Below are 12,621 nucleotides of genomic sequence, written 5' to 3' on the forward strand. Positions count from 1 at the left end.
CGGTGCCGTGGGGAGAGATCTCCACTGAGCCCCCTGCTCTGCTTCTGGGAAGCACACGGCTCACAGCCAGGTTCCCTCAGTCACCCTGGAGAAAAGTCATCAGGGGCTTGTTTAGATACCTTTCCAAGGGAAACATTGGAAGCAGATTTGGGATTGCTAGCAGGATTACGGAGACGGGAGCTGCTGGCTGGGAGTTGAGCAGCATCGTGTTGCTGCATGGGTTCTTCATGCACCATGGGAAAACTTGACTCCCTTTTCCAGTGCGGATTTTTCCCCATTTTGTGAATTCAGCCAAGCAACGTGTTCCCACCTGGCGTGTCCCTGCTGCTGCTCGTGGCCTGTGCTCCACCCCTAGGGCACGGGTCCAGCCAAGGGACAGTCGCTGCCTCCGTGGGGCTGGCATTAATGCTCCTCTCCGTTTTGCCCACAGGGGCAGATAGAGGAGCTGATGTTGGCAGAGTTTTGTCACCCTGAGACGCTGGCAGGCTTTGGTAAGGAAACCACTGGGACTGCAAAAGAATTGGCCACGCTGGGACAGGTGACACGGGTTTCAAATCTCTGGTTCCTCCTAGGCTGCCTGCAGAAGTGCTGGTGCCAGAAGGGTTTCACATAAGCAGCAGTGGCTGCATGAGAAACACTGGTTCTCTGCAAAAAAAACCCACTTGTCCTGCATCTTGAGCACCAAGTCTGGCAGATTAATGAAATTCTTGCTGTCTATGAGGTGACTGTCACCACAGCATGGCTGGTCATTTTGGCTGGTCGGTCAGCTCTTCATCCTGTGGTGGTCTATGACTCTGTGGGTTTATGGTTTGATTTCTGGATTTCTGATACTGATGTAGAGGACATAGCAGTTGACTTTGAATCAAGCCCCAAACTCTATGATCCTGGGATTTATCTGACCACATAATTTGCAAGTGAGCGTCAGGCAGAAGCAACAACTCTTGAGCATCTTGCACACCTCAGCTGTCCATCCTGGGGACATGAAGAAACCATGAAGAAGCACCACGAAGAAACATGATGCCACAGCATTCCCTAATTCCAGTGTTTCCAAATTTGTGCTAAGGAAAAGGTGTTTTCCTTCAGCAGCCTGGCTGCTGAGCCCATGCTGTGGTGCTAACACCAAACTGAGCTTGCACTCGGGTGTCCCAAGGAAGGCTCAGTGTTCCCAAGGGGCTCTGCTTGCTGGCCATGCCCCAAGCCACCCTACAAAGGGTGTGTGACCCTGCAGAGCCCTGGTGCAGCTCATTGCATGTGAAATTCCCTGCGTGGAGAAACCTGGAGCCAATCCTGCAGGGCAGGGACTGTTTCTTTCGTTTTAGGTGGCAAATATCTTGATTAATAACCAGCATCTCCTCCAGCGTTTTTTTTACCTAACGATGATGATGGCAAATCATTTAGAAATAGCCCTCAGTTTGGCCAGCCTGGCTTCTAAAGCCTCAGCCCTCATTAACTGATCTCTGCTGTCAGTTAGCAACAAACCACCTCCCAGTGTGAGCCCATTAGGACCAGATGACCTGAAAACAAGGGCCAGGACCTGCAGGAGTCYGCAGAGAGCTGCTGTTAATTAAAGTGAGCCCCTTCCCCGTTTGCAGTTGGCAAGTGGCGCAGGGAGGGCGCACGGAGAGGCCGATCCGCTCGCTGGTGCTTCCAGTTGTCTTAACCCTCCCTGCCTTCCCCTCGAGGCTGAGGCACGCGAGGCGCTTCCTCACACCTCCCCAGGAGCAGCTTTGGGCTTTAGGCTTCTTGCAGTTAAGCTGAAAGTCCTAGCAAGTCTTTGCAAATATCCTTCTTTTTCTTTTTCATTTTGCAGAGAAAGATTTTCCAGCACAGAGAAGTAACGCTTTCCTTTTCGGGCTGCTTTCTCTTCTAAACATCTCCATCTATGAGATCAAAGCCTCTTGTGCTTTATGTATGTGTTGAACCTATCGCTTTGATTAGTAGGTGGTCCTGGCTTTTTGTTAGCAGTTTTGATGGGTTTTATTTCCAAGGGATGCTTGGACAGTTCAACTTTTGGCAAGGAAAGCTCTGCCAAGCCCAGAACTTTATTTCACCTCCCTCCTGGTCCTGAGGTGAAACAACCACAGAAAAAATGGAGCTAGGAAAGACAGGAGAAGTGATATTAAGAGCAGGCTGTGGCTAAGAGAGGTGGAAGGGATTTATGAGATGTTCTTCTGCATCCTTTTGCATGTGCCCGGTCCCTGCAGAGCACATTCCCGGGTGAGATATGGGATGCGAGATGCAGGATGCGGGATGCAGGATGTCGGGTGCGGGATGAAGGATGCAGGATGCGGGATGCAGGATGAAGGATGAAGGATGCAGGATGCGGGATGCAGGATGCGGGATGCGGGATGAAGGATGCAGGATGAAGGATGCAGGATGCGGGATGAAGGATGCGGGATGCAGGATGCGGGATGCAGGTTACAGGATGCGGGATGCAGGATGCGGGATAAAGGATGCGGGATGCAGGATGCGGGATGAGGGATGTGGGATGCGGGATGCAGGATGCTGCCCATGGGCATCTTGGCTCCTCCGAGCGCGGGGCTGACGGCTCTGAACGGGCGCCACGCACACAGCTTCCAGAGCGTAGCTCCGAGGAGACAATATGTTTAGAGGATTCTGATTACTGTTAAGTAACCTACATTTATGTTTCTCCTTCTGTGGTTTTAGTTTATTTTTATCGTGTTCTCCATATACAAGCCTCCTTCCTGCCTTTTGTTTTGGTTGCGCTGGCTCCACTGCTTTTCTGAGCACTGAGCAGTAATTGTTATTTTTTTTTTTTCAACAATTGAGTGGATTCCTGTTATTAGGCCTCATTTTCTCATATCTGGCTACTGTTTATGATGGTGGTGTTTGAAGCACAATTAATACCAGCTGGTTTTCCTAAGCAAGGCAAACAAAGCCAGAGAGTCGCAGTAAGAATTGAGAAAGACCAAGCATATTTTAAATGTGTTTTTTTTTTCTCAAATATTCTAGCGCCAAGAGCTATACTAATCACAGAGTTTGTGATTATACAGAAACTCTTTCCAGCAAATACACATACACACACACACTCTGCTGATTTTGTCAAGCTCCTCAAAGGTTAAAGGAAAGCTACGCAGTCCAAATGTCTTTATTGCTTTTTAGGTGTTTCCCAAGCAGGTTTCTTGATTTCTGATCCYGACTACACTTGCAGCTGTCTTGCTGATCCGCTTTGCTTCCGGATTAACTGTTGGCTGTAACTTCAGGCCGAGCTCAGCAGCGACTCTTGCAGGTGCAGCTGAATGGGACAAGACAAGGGAGCTGCTGCGTACGTCGTGGCAGCTCTGCAGGGCTTCACGTGGGTGCAAACCCGAGCACAATCTGTGGTTTTGGGTTGTCACGAGACTTGCAGACCCCTCCTGCAGCAACTCGGAGCCGGAGCAGCAGAACCGGGTCCACAGTGCTCACCAGGAGCCCATGGTGGTTCATCTTGGGCGTTCCCAGGAGCTCACACCTGGATAGAGACACGTTTCACTTTATCTGGTGCCCTCCTAAACCTGGTGATCCAGAGTGGATGTTCATTGTGCCCCCCTGGCCGTGCAAAGGATGCCGAGACTTTTCCAACGCTGCATCCCCCATCCTTGGTCACCCCAAGCTCTGCTGACCTTGCGCTCGCAGAGGGTTTGCTTTGGGTCCTTTCAAAGTCGGTCTTGTAGTGGAATTACYCCCACTGGTGGCTGCAGTCTTTGGAGCTGAGCTTTGCGCATCAGCTTTTCAAATGCCACACTCGCAGCTTCAGGTTCTGCCAAGGCTGGCTCCAAATCTTGCTCCTTGTGCTACCGCGAGTCCCAGACGGATTCCCCGAGAGATTTCGCTCTTCTTACACTGCCGCTTGGCCACGTTTCTGGCATCTCCCGGGAAGCAGTGCAGAGTTTCTTGGTTCCTTGCCCAGCTCCGTGGCTAATTGTCCATCTGTTGTCCACTCCACAGACTTTGGAGGTGCTCCCAGCATATGTGCTGCTGGCAGTGTCCCGTCCTAGGGACAGGATGGTCCCTGTTTAGCACAGAGTAAAGCCAGCACATGTACCTGTTCTGACCCCACCGCTCACCTGCATTGAGCAGGAATCACACAATCCTTATGGTTGGAAAAGTCCTTCAAGATATCAAGTCCAACCATGGTTTGGACTAAAGACCTCCTGAGGCCCCATCCAACCTGTGCTCTGAGGACCATCTGAGTTGAAGATTCATTGMAGGAAAGGGGTACAGAGTGTGTCRTTCATATCTAAATCTATGTAACTTAACTAGGAGGTGTCCATCATGTCTGCTAGGCCCCTCCATGGTGGRGTTTGGTCCTTCCCTGGTGAAAGGGGAAGGTTGATAGTTATGGGACTGGGCATGTGGCTGCATGAGATYAGGCTCAAAAAAATAGGAGGGATGTTGGCATTTTCCTCAATTAAATAAACCACCAAACTCCCTCCTTCTCCTTTCAAAGCTGCTGYGGTTTCTACCATCCGAGAAGGTAGTGTTTGTTGAGAGACAATTTGTGGTTGTTCATTCGGATGCTCTTAGGTGCTKGGGTCTTGTCAATAGAGAGATAAATAAATACATTGGTATCACTTAGCAACCTGAGCTAGATTCTGCACAGAGGTAGGTGTTTTGTCTTCTTTGGTAGAACAGCTAGAACTACAGCGTGATAGAACCAGGACTGTCAGCCAGACGTATTTTGTATTGTTCTATATCCATGAGATTTACCTGCCCAGGACTTAAGAATTTCCTTTTGTCTCACCTTTTTGGGTAACTTTTGGCTAGAAATGGGGTGATAAATGCTTTTGGTAGCTTTGGTTTCTGGTGCTGACAGCTACTAAGGACCCTCCTTGGAACCATCTCCAATCCTGGAGCTCAGGAAGGTGGATAAAGCCCCTCTTCCAGGGCAAGTCCAGGTATTTGCGTTGTCGTCTTAAAAGTGCTTTTCTTTATGGACACTTCATTGCTTCCTGACCCTGAATCCTGGCTTTTGACAAGCTGGTAGAGGCAGGGAACCTGTGCCTGGTGGTTGTGGTCAAGCTGTGTTTTGCTGTAGRACATGTAGGTTGTGAAGTCTTCTCCTCCTCCTCCTGTGGAGTTTTGGAGTAGGACACAAAGTTGTGGAGTCTCCTTCTCTGGAGATCTTTAAAACCCGCTTGGATGCAGCCCTGTGCCACGTGCTCTAGGTGACCCTGTGCGTGCAGGGAGGTTGGACCAGATGACCTCTGGAAGTCCCTTCCAACCTTAAGCATTCTGTGATTCAGTCTAGGACATGTGCCCACTCTTTATGAACAGTGCAAGTAGACAAATGTTTTAAAAGGAATAGGAGAGCTAAACTTGAATTTTTGTGTTAGATCTAGGCTAAAACCAGAGAGAAACATGACGATTTTGATGATTTAATCTGGTTTATTGAGATATCCTGTGATGCTTTTCTATTTTCCCTTGGAAAAATGCAAGGGGGAAAACAAGGAATATTGCTGGTGCAGGGACCAGTTTTAGGACACCTAACGCAATCTGTGTTTGTAGACTTGAACACATTTTCATGCAGCAAATGACTTCAGCAGGTGCCACTTTCTCCTGTACTGCAGCCTCGGAGACAGTATTTCCAGGAAAATATAACTCACTGGTTGAGCAAGAAGCAGGAAGGTGAGGATGCCCTGCTGTCCCTCTGGGCTACATGTTGAAATCAGGAGCAGGGAAAAGCCAGACTGGGGAGTTTAGGGAATTGCTCTGTGCCATGAACTCTGCAGAGCATTCATTGCACCTTGAAACACAATTAATTTGGCCCAGAGATTTTTTAGTTGTGTTTCCAYGGGGTCCCTTAATCCTAGGAATCTTGCTGGGAATCTCGGCTGTCATCCGAACTGGTTGAGCACAGAGGTTATGCAAAAATTAGAACTTCTTCGTATTTGGCTGTACCAAAAAAAGAAAAGAAAAAGTGCAAAGGTCTAATCTAGAGCTCAAAAAAGGCCCATTGTGCCTGAGGGATGGGATTAAAACAGAGCCTGCTTCGAGACAAAGGGACAGCAAGAATGACATTTTAAAACCACAGTTTTTTTTTTTTTTAATTTTTCCTTTTTTTTTCCCTGAAAAAGATGCCCGCAACTTGCAAAATGAAACCAGGTTCTGTCTTGGAAGCATTCCTTCCCACCTAAGATGTGCTGGAGCGGATTTCAGCAGAAAGTTCTCCTCCCCCAGCTCCGGGAAGCCTAGAGGTGTTCAGGACGTTGCTCCCGTGTGCAGGAYTAAACCCTTCCCACATCAGGGAGCGGGAATAAGGAGGTTATATTTGCACACAGCAGCAGCTCCTTCCCTTTATGGGCCAAATTACTTCAGAGCAGTGTTTTTAAGCGCCTGTGTTTTTCTCCTGGAAGTTGGTTGGCAGGATCTGAGCTTGGGAGCTCCTGGTGCTTGCGGCTCCGTCGGCCAACAACGCTCCTCGAYGCTTCGTACGTTCTGGACGCCCATCCTAGCACATCCCGGGTACCAACGTCAGGATGCACACGCATTTGGGGACGGGCTATCCCACCAAAGCAAGCAGGAGAACCTGAGGCTGTAATTAGCCCTATTAGAATTGCACTTGTTGCTTTTAAGCACTGAAAGTTTATTCTGAATTGCAAGAAGTGCCGAGCGGAGGCAGCGGGACAGCGCTTGTGCCTCCCCCTCGCCCCCAGCCCACGCTTAGCTCGCGCACCCGGAGACACAATTTGGCACTCTCCTCTCTAGGTGAAGGTGCCCCCGTGGCTTTTTCTAATCCCAGCTCCCTCTTCCCGATAATTGTTTGCGAGGCGCGCGGAGCGGCTGCATTGACAGCCTGCGAATTTGGTGTGATGCCCGTAATCAGTGTGCGCGGCGGCGCGGGCGGCCACCCACCGCCCTCCGGACTGCCTGCCACTTGGTGTGAGAAAGCAGCGTTTAGGAGGAGGAGGAGGAAGGCGGCAGCAGGAGGAAGGCAGCACGAAGCAGGGCAAGGCACGGGAGAGGAAGGGGTTGTTCAGGTAGGTGCAGAGAGCCCTTCATAGAATCATAGAATCATAGAATGCCGAAGGTTGGAAGGGACCTCAGAGGTCATCGAGTCCAACCCCCCTGCTCACGCARGGTCACCTAGAGCACGTGGCACAGGGCTGCATCCAAGMGGGTYTTAAAGATCTCCAAAGAAGGAGACTCCACAACCTCTCTGGGCAGCCTGTTCCAGTGCTTTGTCACCCTCACAGTGAAGAAATGCTTCCTTAAGTTCCTGTGGAACTTCCGATGCTTCAGTTTGAAGCCATTTCCTCTAGTCCTATCVCTGYCCACCACTGAAAAGAGGCYGCCCCCCTCCTCCTCACTGCCTCCCTTGAGGTATTTATACACGCTGATCAGGTSCCCCCTCAGCCTCCTCTTCTCCAGGCTGAACAGRCCCAGCTCTCTCAGCCTTTGCTCATAGGGCAGATGTTCCAGGCCCCTGATCATCCTCGTAGCCCTGCGCTGGACTCTCTCYAGCAGCTCCACATCMCTCTTGTACTGGGGAGCCCAGAACTGGACGCAGTACTCCAGATGTGGCCTCACCAGGGCTGAGTAGAGGGGKATGATCACTTCCCTCGACCTCCCTCGACCTGCTGGAGCTGGGCTTCAGCAGGCCTTCACCTTGAGCTGGGCTCAGGAGCACACGGTACCCATAGTACTCCTGCCCATTGCCTTCCTACAAACTCCTTGGTCTTCCCTGTGGCATTTTTTCCTTCTTGTTTCAATGAAATCCTTAATTGCCTTAAATTTGTTTTCATCCGTGGCTTCTCCTTCCGCCCCAGGCCGCCCTCACAGAAACAGGAGGATCCAGAACAGGGTCTGGTCACTTGGAAAGCTTGCTCAAAACCAGCAGCTTCTGTGCCTTGARCGTGGGGCTCTGCCCGCCTTCCCTGCGAATCCTTCCGCTGATTCGCCATCGTTTGTCGAGTCAAGTTTGTCTCTTTATCACTTTTAAGTCCCTCTTTTCCTGCTTACCCYTCTCCTGCGTTCTCCCCCAACTTTTCCAACCCCAGCTTACCTCTCTCAAGAGCCTGCCAGGTTCTTCATTGCAGCTYGCAGCTACCAGACTGCTCCTAATGCTGCTCTCACTCTGCTCTTTCCCTCCCTTCTTTCCTCCTGCCYCTCCTTATCTCCTTCTTCCTCCACTCAGCTCATTACTGCTTCCCATTCCCTTGTTCCCCTTCTCTTTGCACATCTCCAGCTGGAAAAAATCCCAATTTTCCATCTCCATCTTCATCTCTCAACCTTAATGAATGTTTTTCATTAGTGGAGTCTAAAGAGCAGCTTGGCTACGATTAGGTGCCCTAGCCTGCAGACTAATGTCCTCTCAGTTGCCCCAGCTCTCAATATTCTTCTRTTTCAGAAGAACTTGCTGTCAAAAATAAGAGTGGTAACTTCTTTGTAAGCGAACCAGTAAGCTGACTGCCTTAGAGCTGGGTTATGAGGAGCAGGACTTTGGAATGAAATTTTCTCAAATTACTTGGTAAGCACAAACTTCAGGTATTCAAAAGCTGGTTGTCATGCTTCAGAAATAATGGGCATTTTAATAAAATGCCATTTTTTCCCAAAAAGAATAGTTTGGTTTTTTGGAGGTGGGATCTTGGCTTGTGGTTTCCATGCATCTTGACKTATGTGTCTTTGTGGATACAAGGCCAGGATGTTTTCTAGAAGGCTGGAAGGCAAAGAAGGAAGCAGAAGGCTTGTTTTTCACTGTGTGTTTGCCCCCAGAAAGTGGAGCTTCAGTGCAAGCATCCCATTTAGTAGGAACACTCGTGAGTACGACAACCTTACAAACGCTGTCCTGCCCACTGGGGCCAAACTCCTCATGCCAAAAATGAAAAAGATGAAGGAATTAATTCTCCATGGTTAGAGAGAGCTCAGGAGGAGGCAGAAGCACTGTCCAGAGGCACAGGACTACACTTCTACCCTCACTACACTTGTTTTCCATTTTCACATGATGAGATTTTGCAGCAGCAATGTAATGTATTCCCAGGACCCAGTTTGTTGGGATTCTCCGAGGACGGAATTGAGGAAAGGCTCCATAAAAGGAGACCTTGAGGAWCAGGCAGCTTTTGGAAGCTGGATCTATTCCCTTCACTCTCAGAAGCTCAGGGAAAGGCTGCGCTGAGTAACGGAGAGGCAGGAACAGCCTAARCCAGAGCCCAGAGCTCTGGCCTGGTAGATCCCTCATCGGCCTCTAGGCAGGATTATCGTCACCGTAATCCTCCTGTGGTTGTTTCTTTAGCTTCGCTGATGAATTTGAGTCGATAGTTGGTGTTCTTTGGGTAGCCCCTAGGAATTAACCTAATTAAAGCATCCCTGCTGCTTTGGCGGGGCCACACGGAGAAGTTCCTACTCCTCGGGTGCGTTTGCGGCGAGTGGACGAGCGAGTTGAGCCACGGCACCGAATTGAATGTGGAAACCAAAGGTTTTTGACAGCCCGACCTCATTTTGCCTCCATGGGCAGCACCAGCAAAGCCGTAGTTAAGACTGACTTAGCTTTGCCCACTTTGGACCCATTTTGGGGACTCATTTACAGTTTCTTAGCGGTTTCACAGCCTGGCAATATGTATCCCCAGCACTCGGAACATTTAAGAGGACGTCGTTGAGTAAAACAGCGCTCAGTCCTGCAGAGATGAAGACAAAACCCCCGCCGCCGTGTCCGGAATAAGGAGCGATGCCACGTGGCTGGTGTCACCACGGTGGGGACAGCAGGACGAGGCCGGGGCTGGTGACATTCCCCGCGCTCCCACCCACCGCTTGGGCTGCTCCTCATCCTCCCTTCACCCTGCAGACAGCAGCACGCGCTGGCCACGCATGTGTAATGTAGCAGCTCGCAAAACATGCTCTCCCATGGCTTTCTTATTTTTTCTTTCCTTTTCTTCCTTTTTTTTTTTTTTTTTACTTTTTAAAGCCCCCCAAAATCTGCTGGCAGATTTTTGGCTGATTTTTTTTTTCTGAATTTCTGCATTTTTTTTCCCTTTGGCTGAAAACTTTTTGGCCAGGCATTGCTAAACGCTTCCATTTTCAGCCTAAGATTTCTGGTTTGGGGCTGCTGGGTTATATTTGCATGCTTGGGGGATTTTTTATRTTTATTTTGGATGTAAAAGAGAGAACACTTTGGGGAGGGGGGAAGTAATTTGAAGCATTTGAAGACAGAAGTAGTTTTTTTTTGCAAATATGCTTGCTAATAACCCCTGTTCTGGCTGAAAATAACCCCAAACACTGATGACAACGCTCTGTCACTAATACCTAACAGCGCTGGTGCTGACAAGCCGGGGAGCCTCCTCCCTGCTTTTCACATTAACATATGCAATGACTTCGATCGCTGCAAAGCTGCGGAGAGCTGCATTATTCAAGCGTTGGAGGAGAAAACGAGCCGCAGTTATATATATATATATATGTAAAAAAAAAAAAGGCCTGGCTTTTATTAATGTGTTTTTGATGGCCCAAAGGTTTGCTTTGGATGGGGTGGTTGGCACGGGAGAGGAGGGATGGCCTAGGAGCCTGGTTTGGAGCAAGGCCCGGGCTCTGCCGCGTGCTCCTTGGCACTCAGTGCCTGCGTTTCTCTGATTTTCTCCTCTCTCTGTCCCCAGGTGGGCCTTAACGTGCTGATCCAGCGAGCAAACAAGTTCACCCCCGCCACGCGTCTCCTCATCCAGAGATTTGTGCCRTTCCCTGCTGTAGGTAAGAAACCCTCCTGCTTCTCTCTGCTGCGAGGGTTCGCCGCAACCTTCACTGGGATAAAGCTGGCAAAAATTCCTCCTCGCTCCTGACCTCTGCTTTGAGCCGGGTTTAATGTCGGCTGCGATCGGAGCCTGGACATGCTGCTGGTTTTGCACAGGGCCCTGCTAGTGCAGCCCAGGATCAAACTGTAGGTTCTGCTCTCAGGCAGCCAAAATAACCAGCGTTGCCTGATCACAGACCATCCAAATCCCAGAGCTTTTCATTTTCAAGATCCTGCTTGAATCCGTGTCAGATCAGATCTTTGAATCAGCAGTAGCACTGCTTTATATATATATATATAAAATATATATATATATTTCAATGAGAAAGAAATGAAATAGTCCCGAATACATAAATTTCTAAGCCGCAGATTAAGCAGGGCTGAGATGTGTGAGTGTGAAAACTGCTGCTGGCTTTTTGGAGCACAAGATAAACCACTCGGCAGATTATCGCTGAGCTGAGGAGGGAAGGAGCACACAGGGCTCAGCCTGTGAATCTTGGTGACAGCAATCGGTGAATTATGAGTTAATTTGACTGTGAAGGAATCTCTTTTTATACATGTATATTTGTGTGTATATATACATATATAAGCTCATTTGCAAAGTGCAAAGATGTTTTGGTTCAAAGCAGGAAGGAAATCAAGCGAGGKTTTTTTTTCTTCACTTGCTGTAGGTCCCTTTCCCAAACTGTTGGAGACCCAAAGATTTTCTTTAAATGTTTGTCTTTGGTTTTTCTGGGCTTCACCTTCAGAGCTCCCTCTGAACACTGTCCTGCAGCATCACTATCCAAAGAGCATCATTTCCTAGGTTACTTTTGGTGGCCTCCTTTCCAGTTCTTGTGGCCAAATCTGATTTCTGAGTGGTTTAAAGGTCTACTTGCCAGCTAGGAGACGCTGCTGGCCTTGAATGACGAGGGTGACTCTCCATGTCCCATGGACCTCAGTGCCAAGGCCATCTCATTGGGGCACCAARTTCACCTTAAAAGCTTCACCCAAGCGATTCCACTTCATTGCATGGATGCWTTAAGTTCTGTGTGAGTTAATTTTATTCTTTGGCTCAGGGCAGTGTCAAATAAATAAAAGGGTGTCTGAGATTTCRTGATAGTCTGAGACTGGCATGCCCAGGTGAGACAGGCAATGACATCCTTGAGTAAAACCACCCAAGCCCTCTGTGCACCTTCTGGTTATGTGAGATTTACCAGTACTCACTAATTCTGAGCCTGATCCCCTCAGTGTTTCTAAAATTCCTAGATCTTCTGGAATACACATTTCTGTATTTCTAGATCTTCAGCAGGAGGGTCATTAAACTGCCTCTGAATCAGATACCTCCTGATGCTTCCTTGCCTGCCCGGGCTGGTTTCAAGGATGGTTGGGACATATGGAGGAGATGCGGTTTCTGTGAGTCAGTGACAGAGCTTGTGGCTCTGACCCCCCTGCCTTCCCTTCCCAGGATGTGGGGGCTGATTTCCACCAGCCAAGCAGGGAGGACCCGGGGTCATGGTCTGTAGTTTGCACTTGGTGGACCCTTTACTCCAAAAGAAACGTCCAAGTCAATCCTGGTGTTTATGGAATCGATTAGTTAATTCCCATTTCCTAGTGCTGCAGATTGGTTTTGTTTTCTTGGTTTTACATAAGCCCCTGCAGTGTGATATGGGATGAAGAATAGAAAATCCTCCCTCCTCACCCAGAACACGACGCGGGGCTCCCCAAGAGGTCAAGCTTCTCCTTTAGGTCCCCGTGTTTCCCCCCGCGCAAGGGGAATGATGCTCTGAAGCAGCAGCGATTCGCAGGAAAGCCTCCAATGTCACCGCTTTGCTGTTCCTCCTGTTCCCAATGTATTTTTAGAGATTTTCAGCTCCTCGTTTGTGTATTCCAGGGGGCACTGAAGGTTAGTACGGGACCCGCGAGGC

General features: G+C 49.2%; 1 protein-coding gene across 1 annotated transcript in view; it reads left to right on the forward strand.

Moving 5' to 3' along the window:
* SFXN5 (sideroflexin 5) overlaps positions 1-12,621 on the forward strand; it is a 90,916-nt gene that overhangs the window by 46,849 nt on the left and 31,446 nt on the right. Inside the window, exon 10 of the mRNA XM_026048902.1 lies at positions 10,584-10,674. Coding sequence (XP_025904687.1) covers positions 10,584-10,674 — 91 coding nt within the window. The remainder of the gene's footprint in view (positions 1-10,583; positions 10,675-12,621) is intronic.

The sequence above is a fragment of the Nothoprocta perdicaria genome, unplaced genomic scaffold, assembly GCF_003342845.1.
Source record: "Nothoprocta perdicaria isolate Ctin4 unplaced genomic scaffold, notPer1 scaffold_58, whole genome shotgun sequence".
Taxonomy (NCBI): domain Eukaryota; kingdom Metazoa; phylum Chordata; class Aves; order Tinamiformes; family Tinamidae; genus Nothoprocta; species Nothoprocta perdicaria.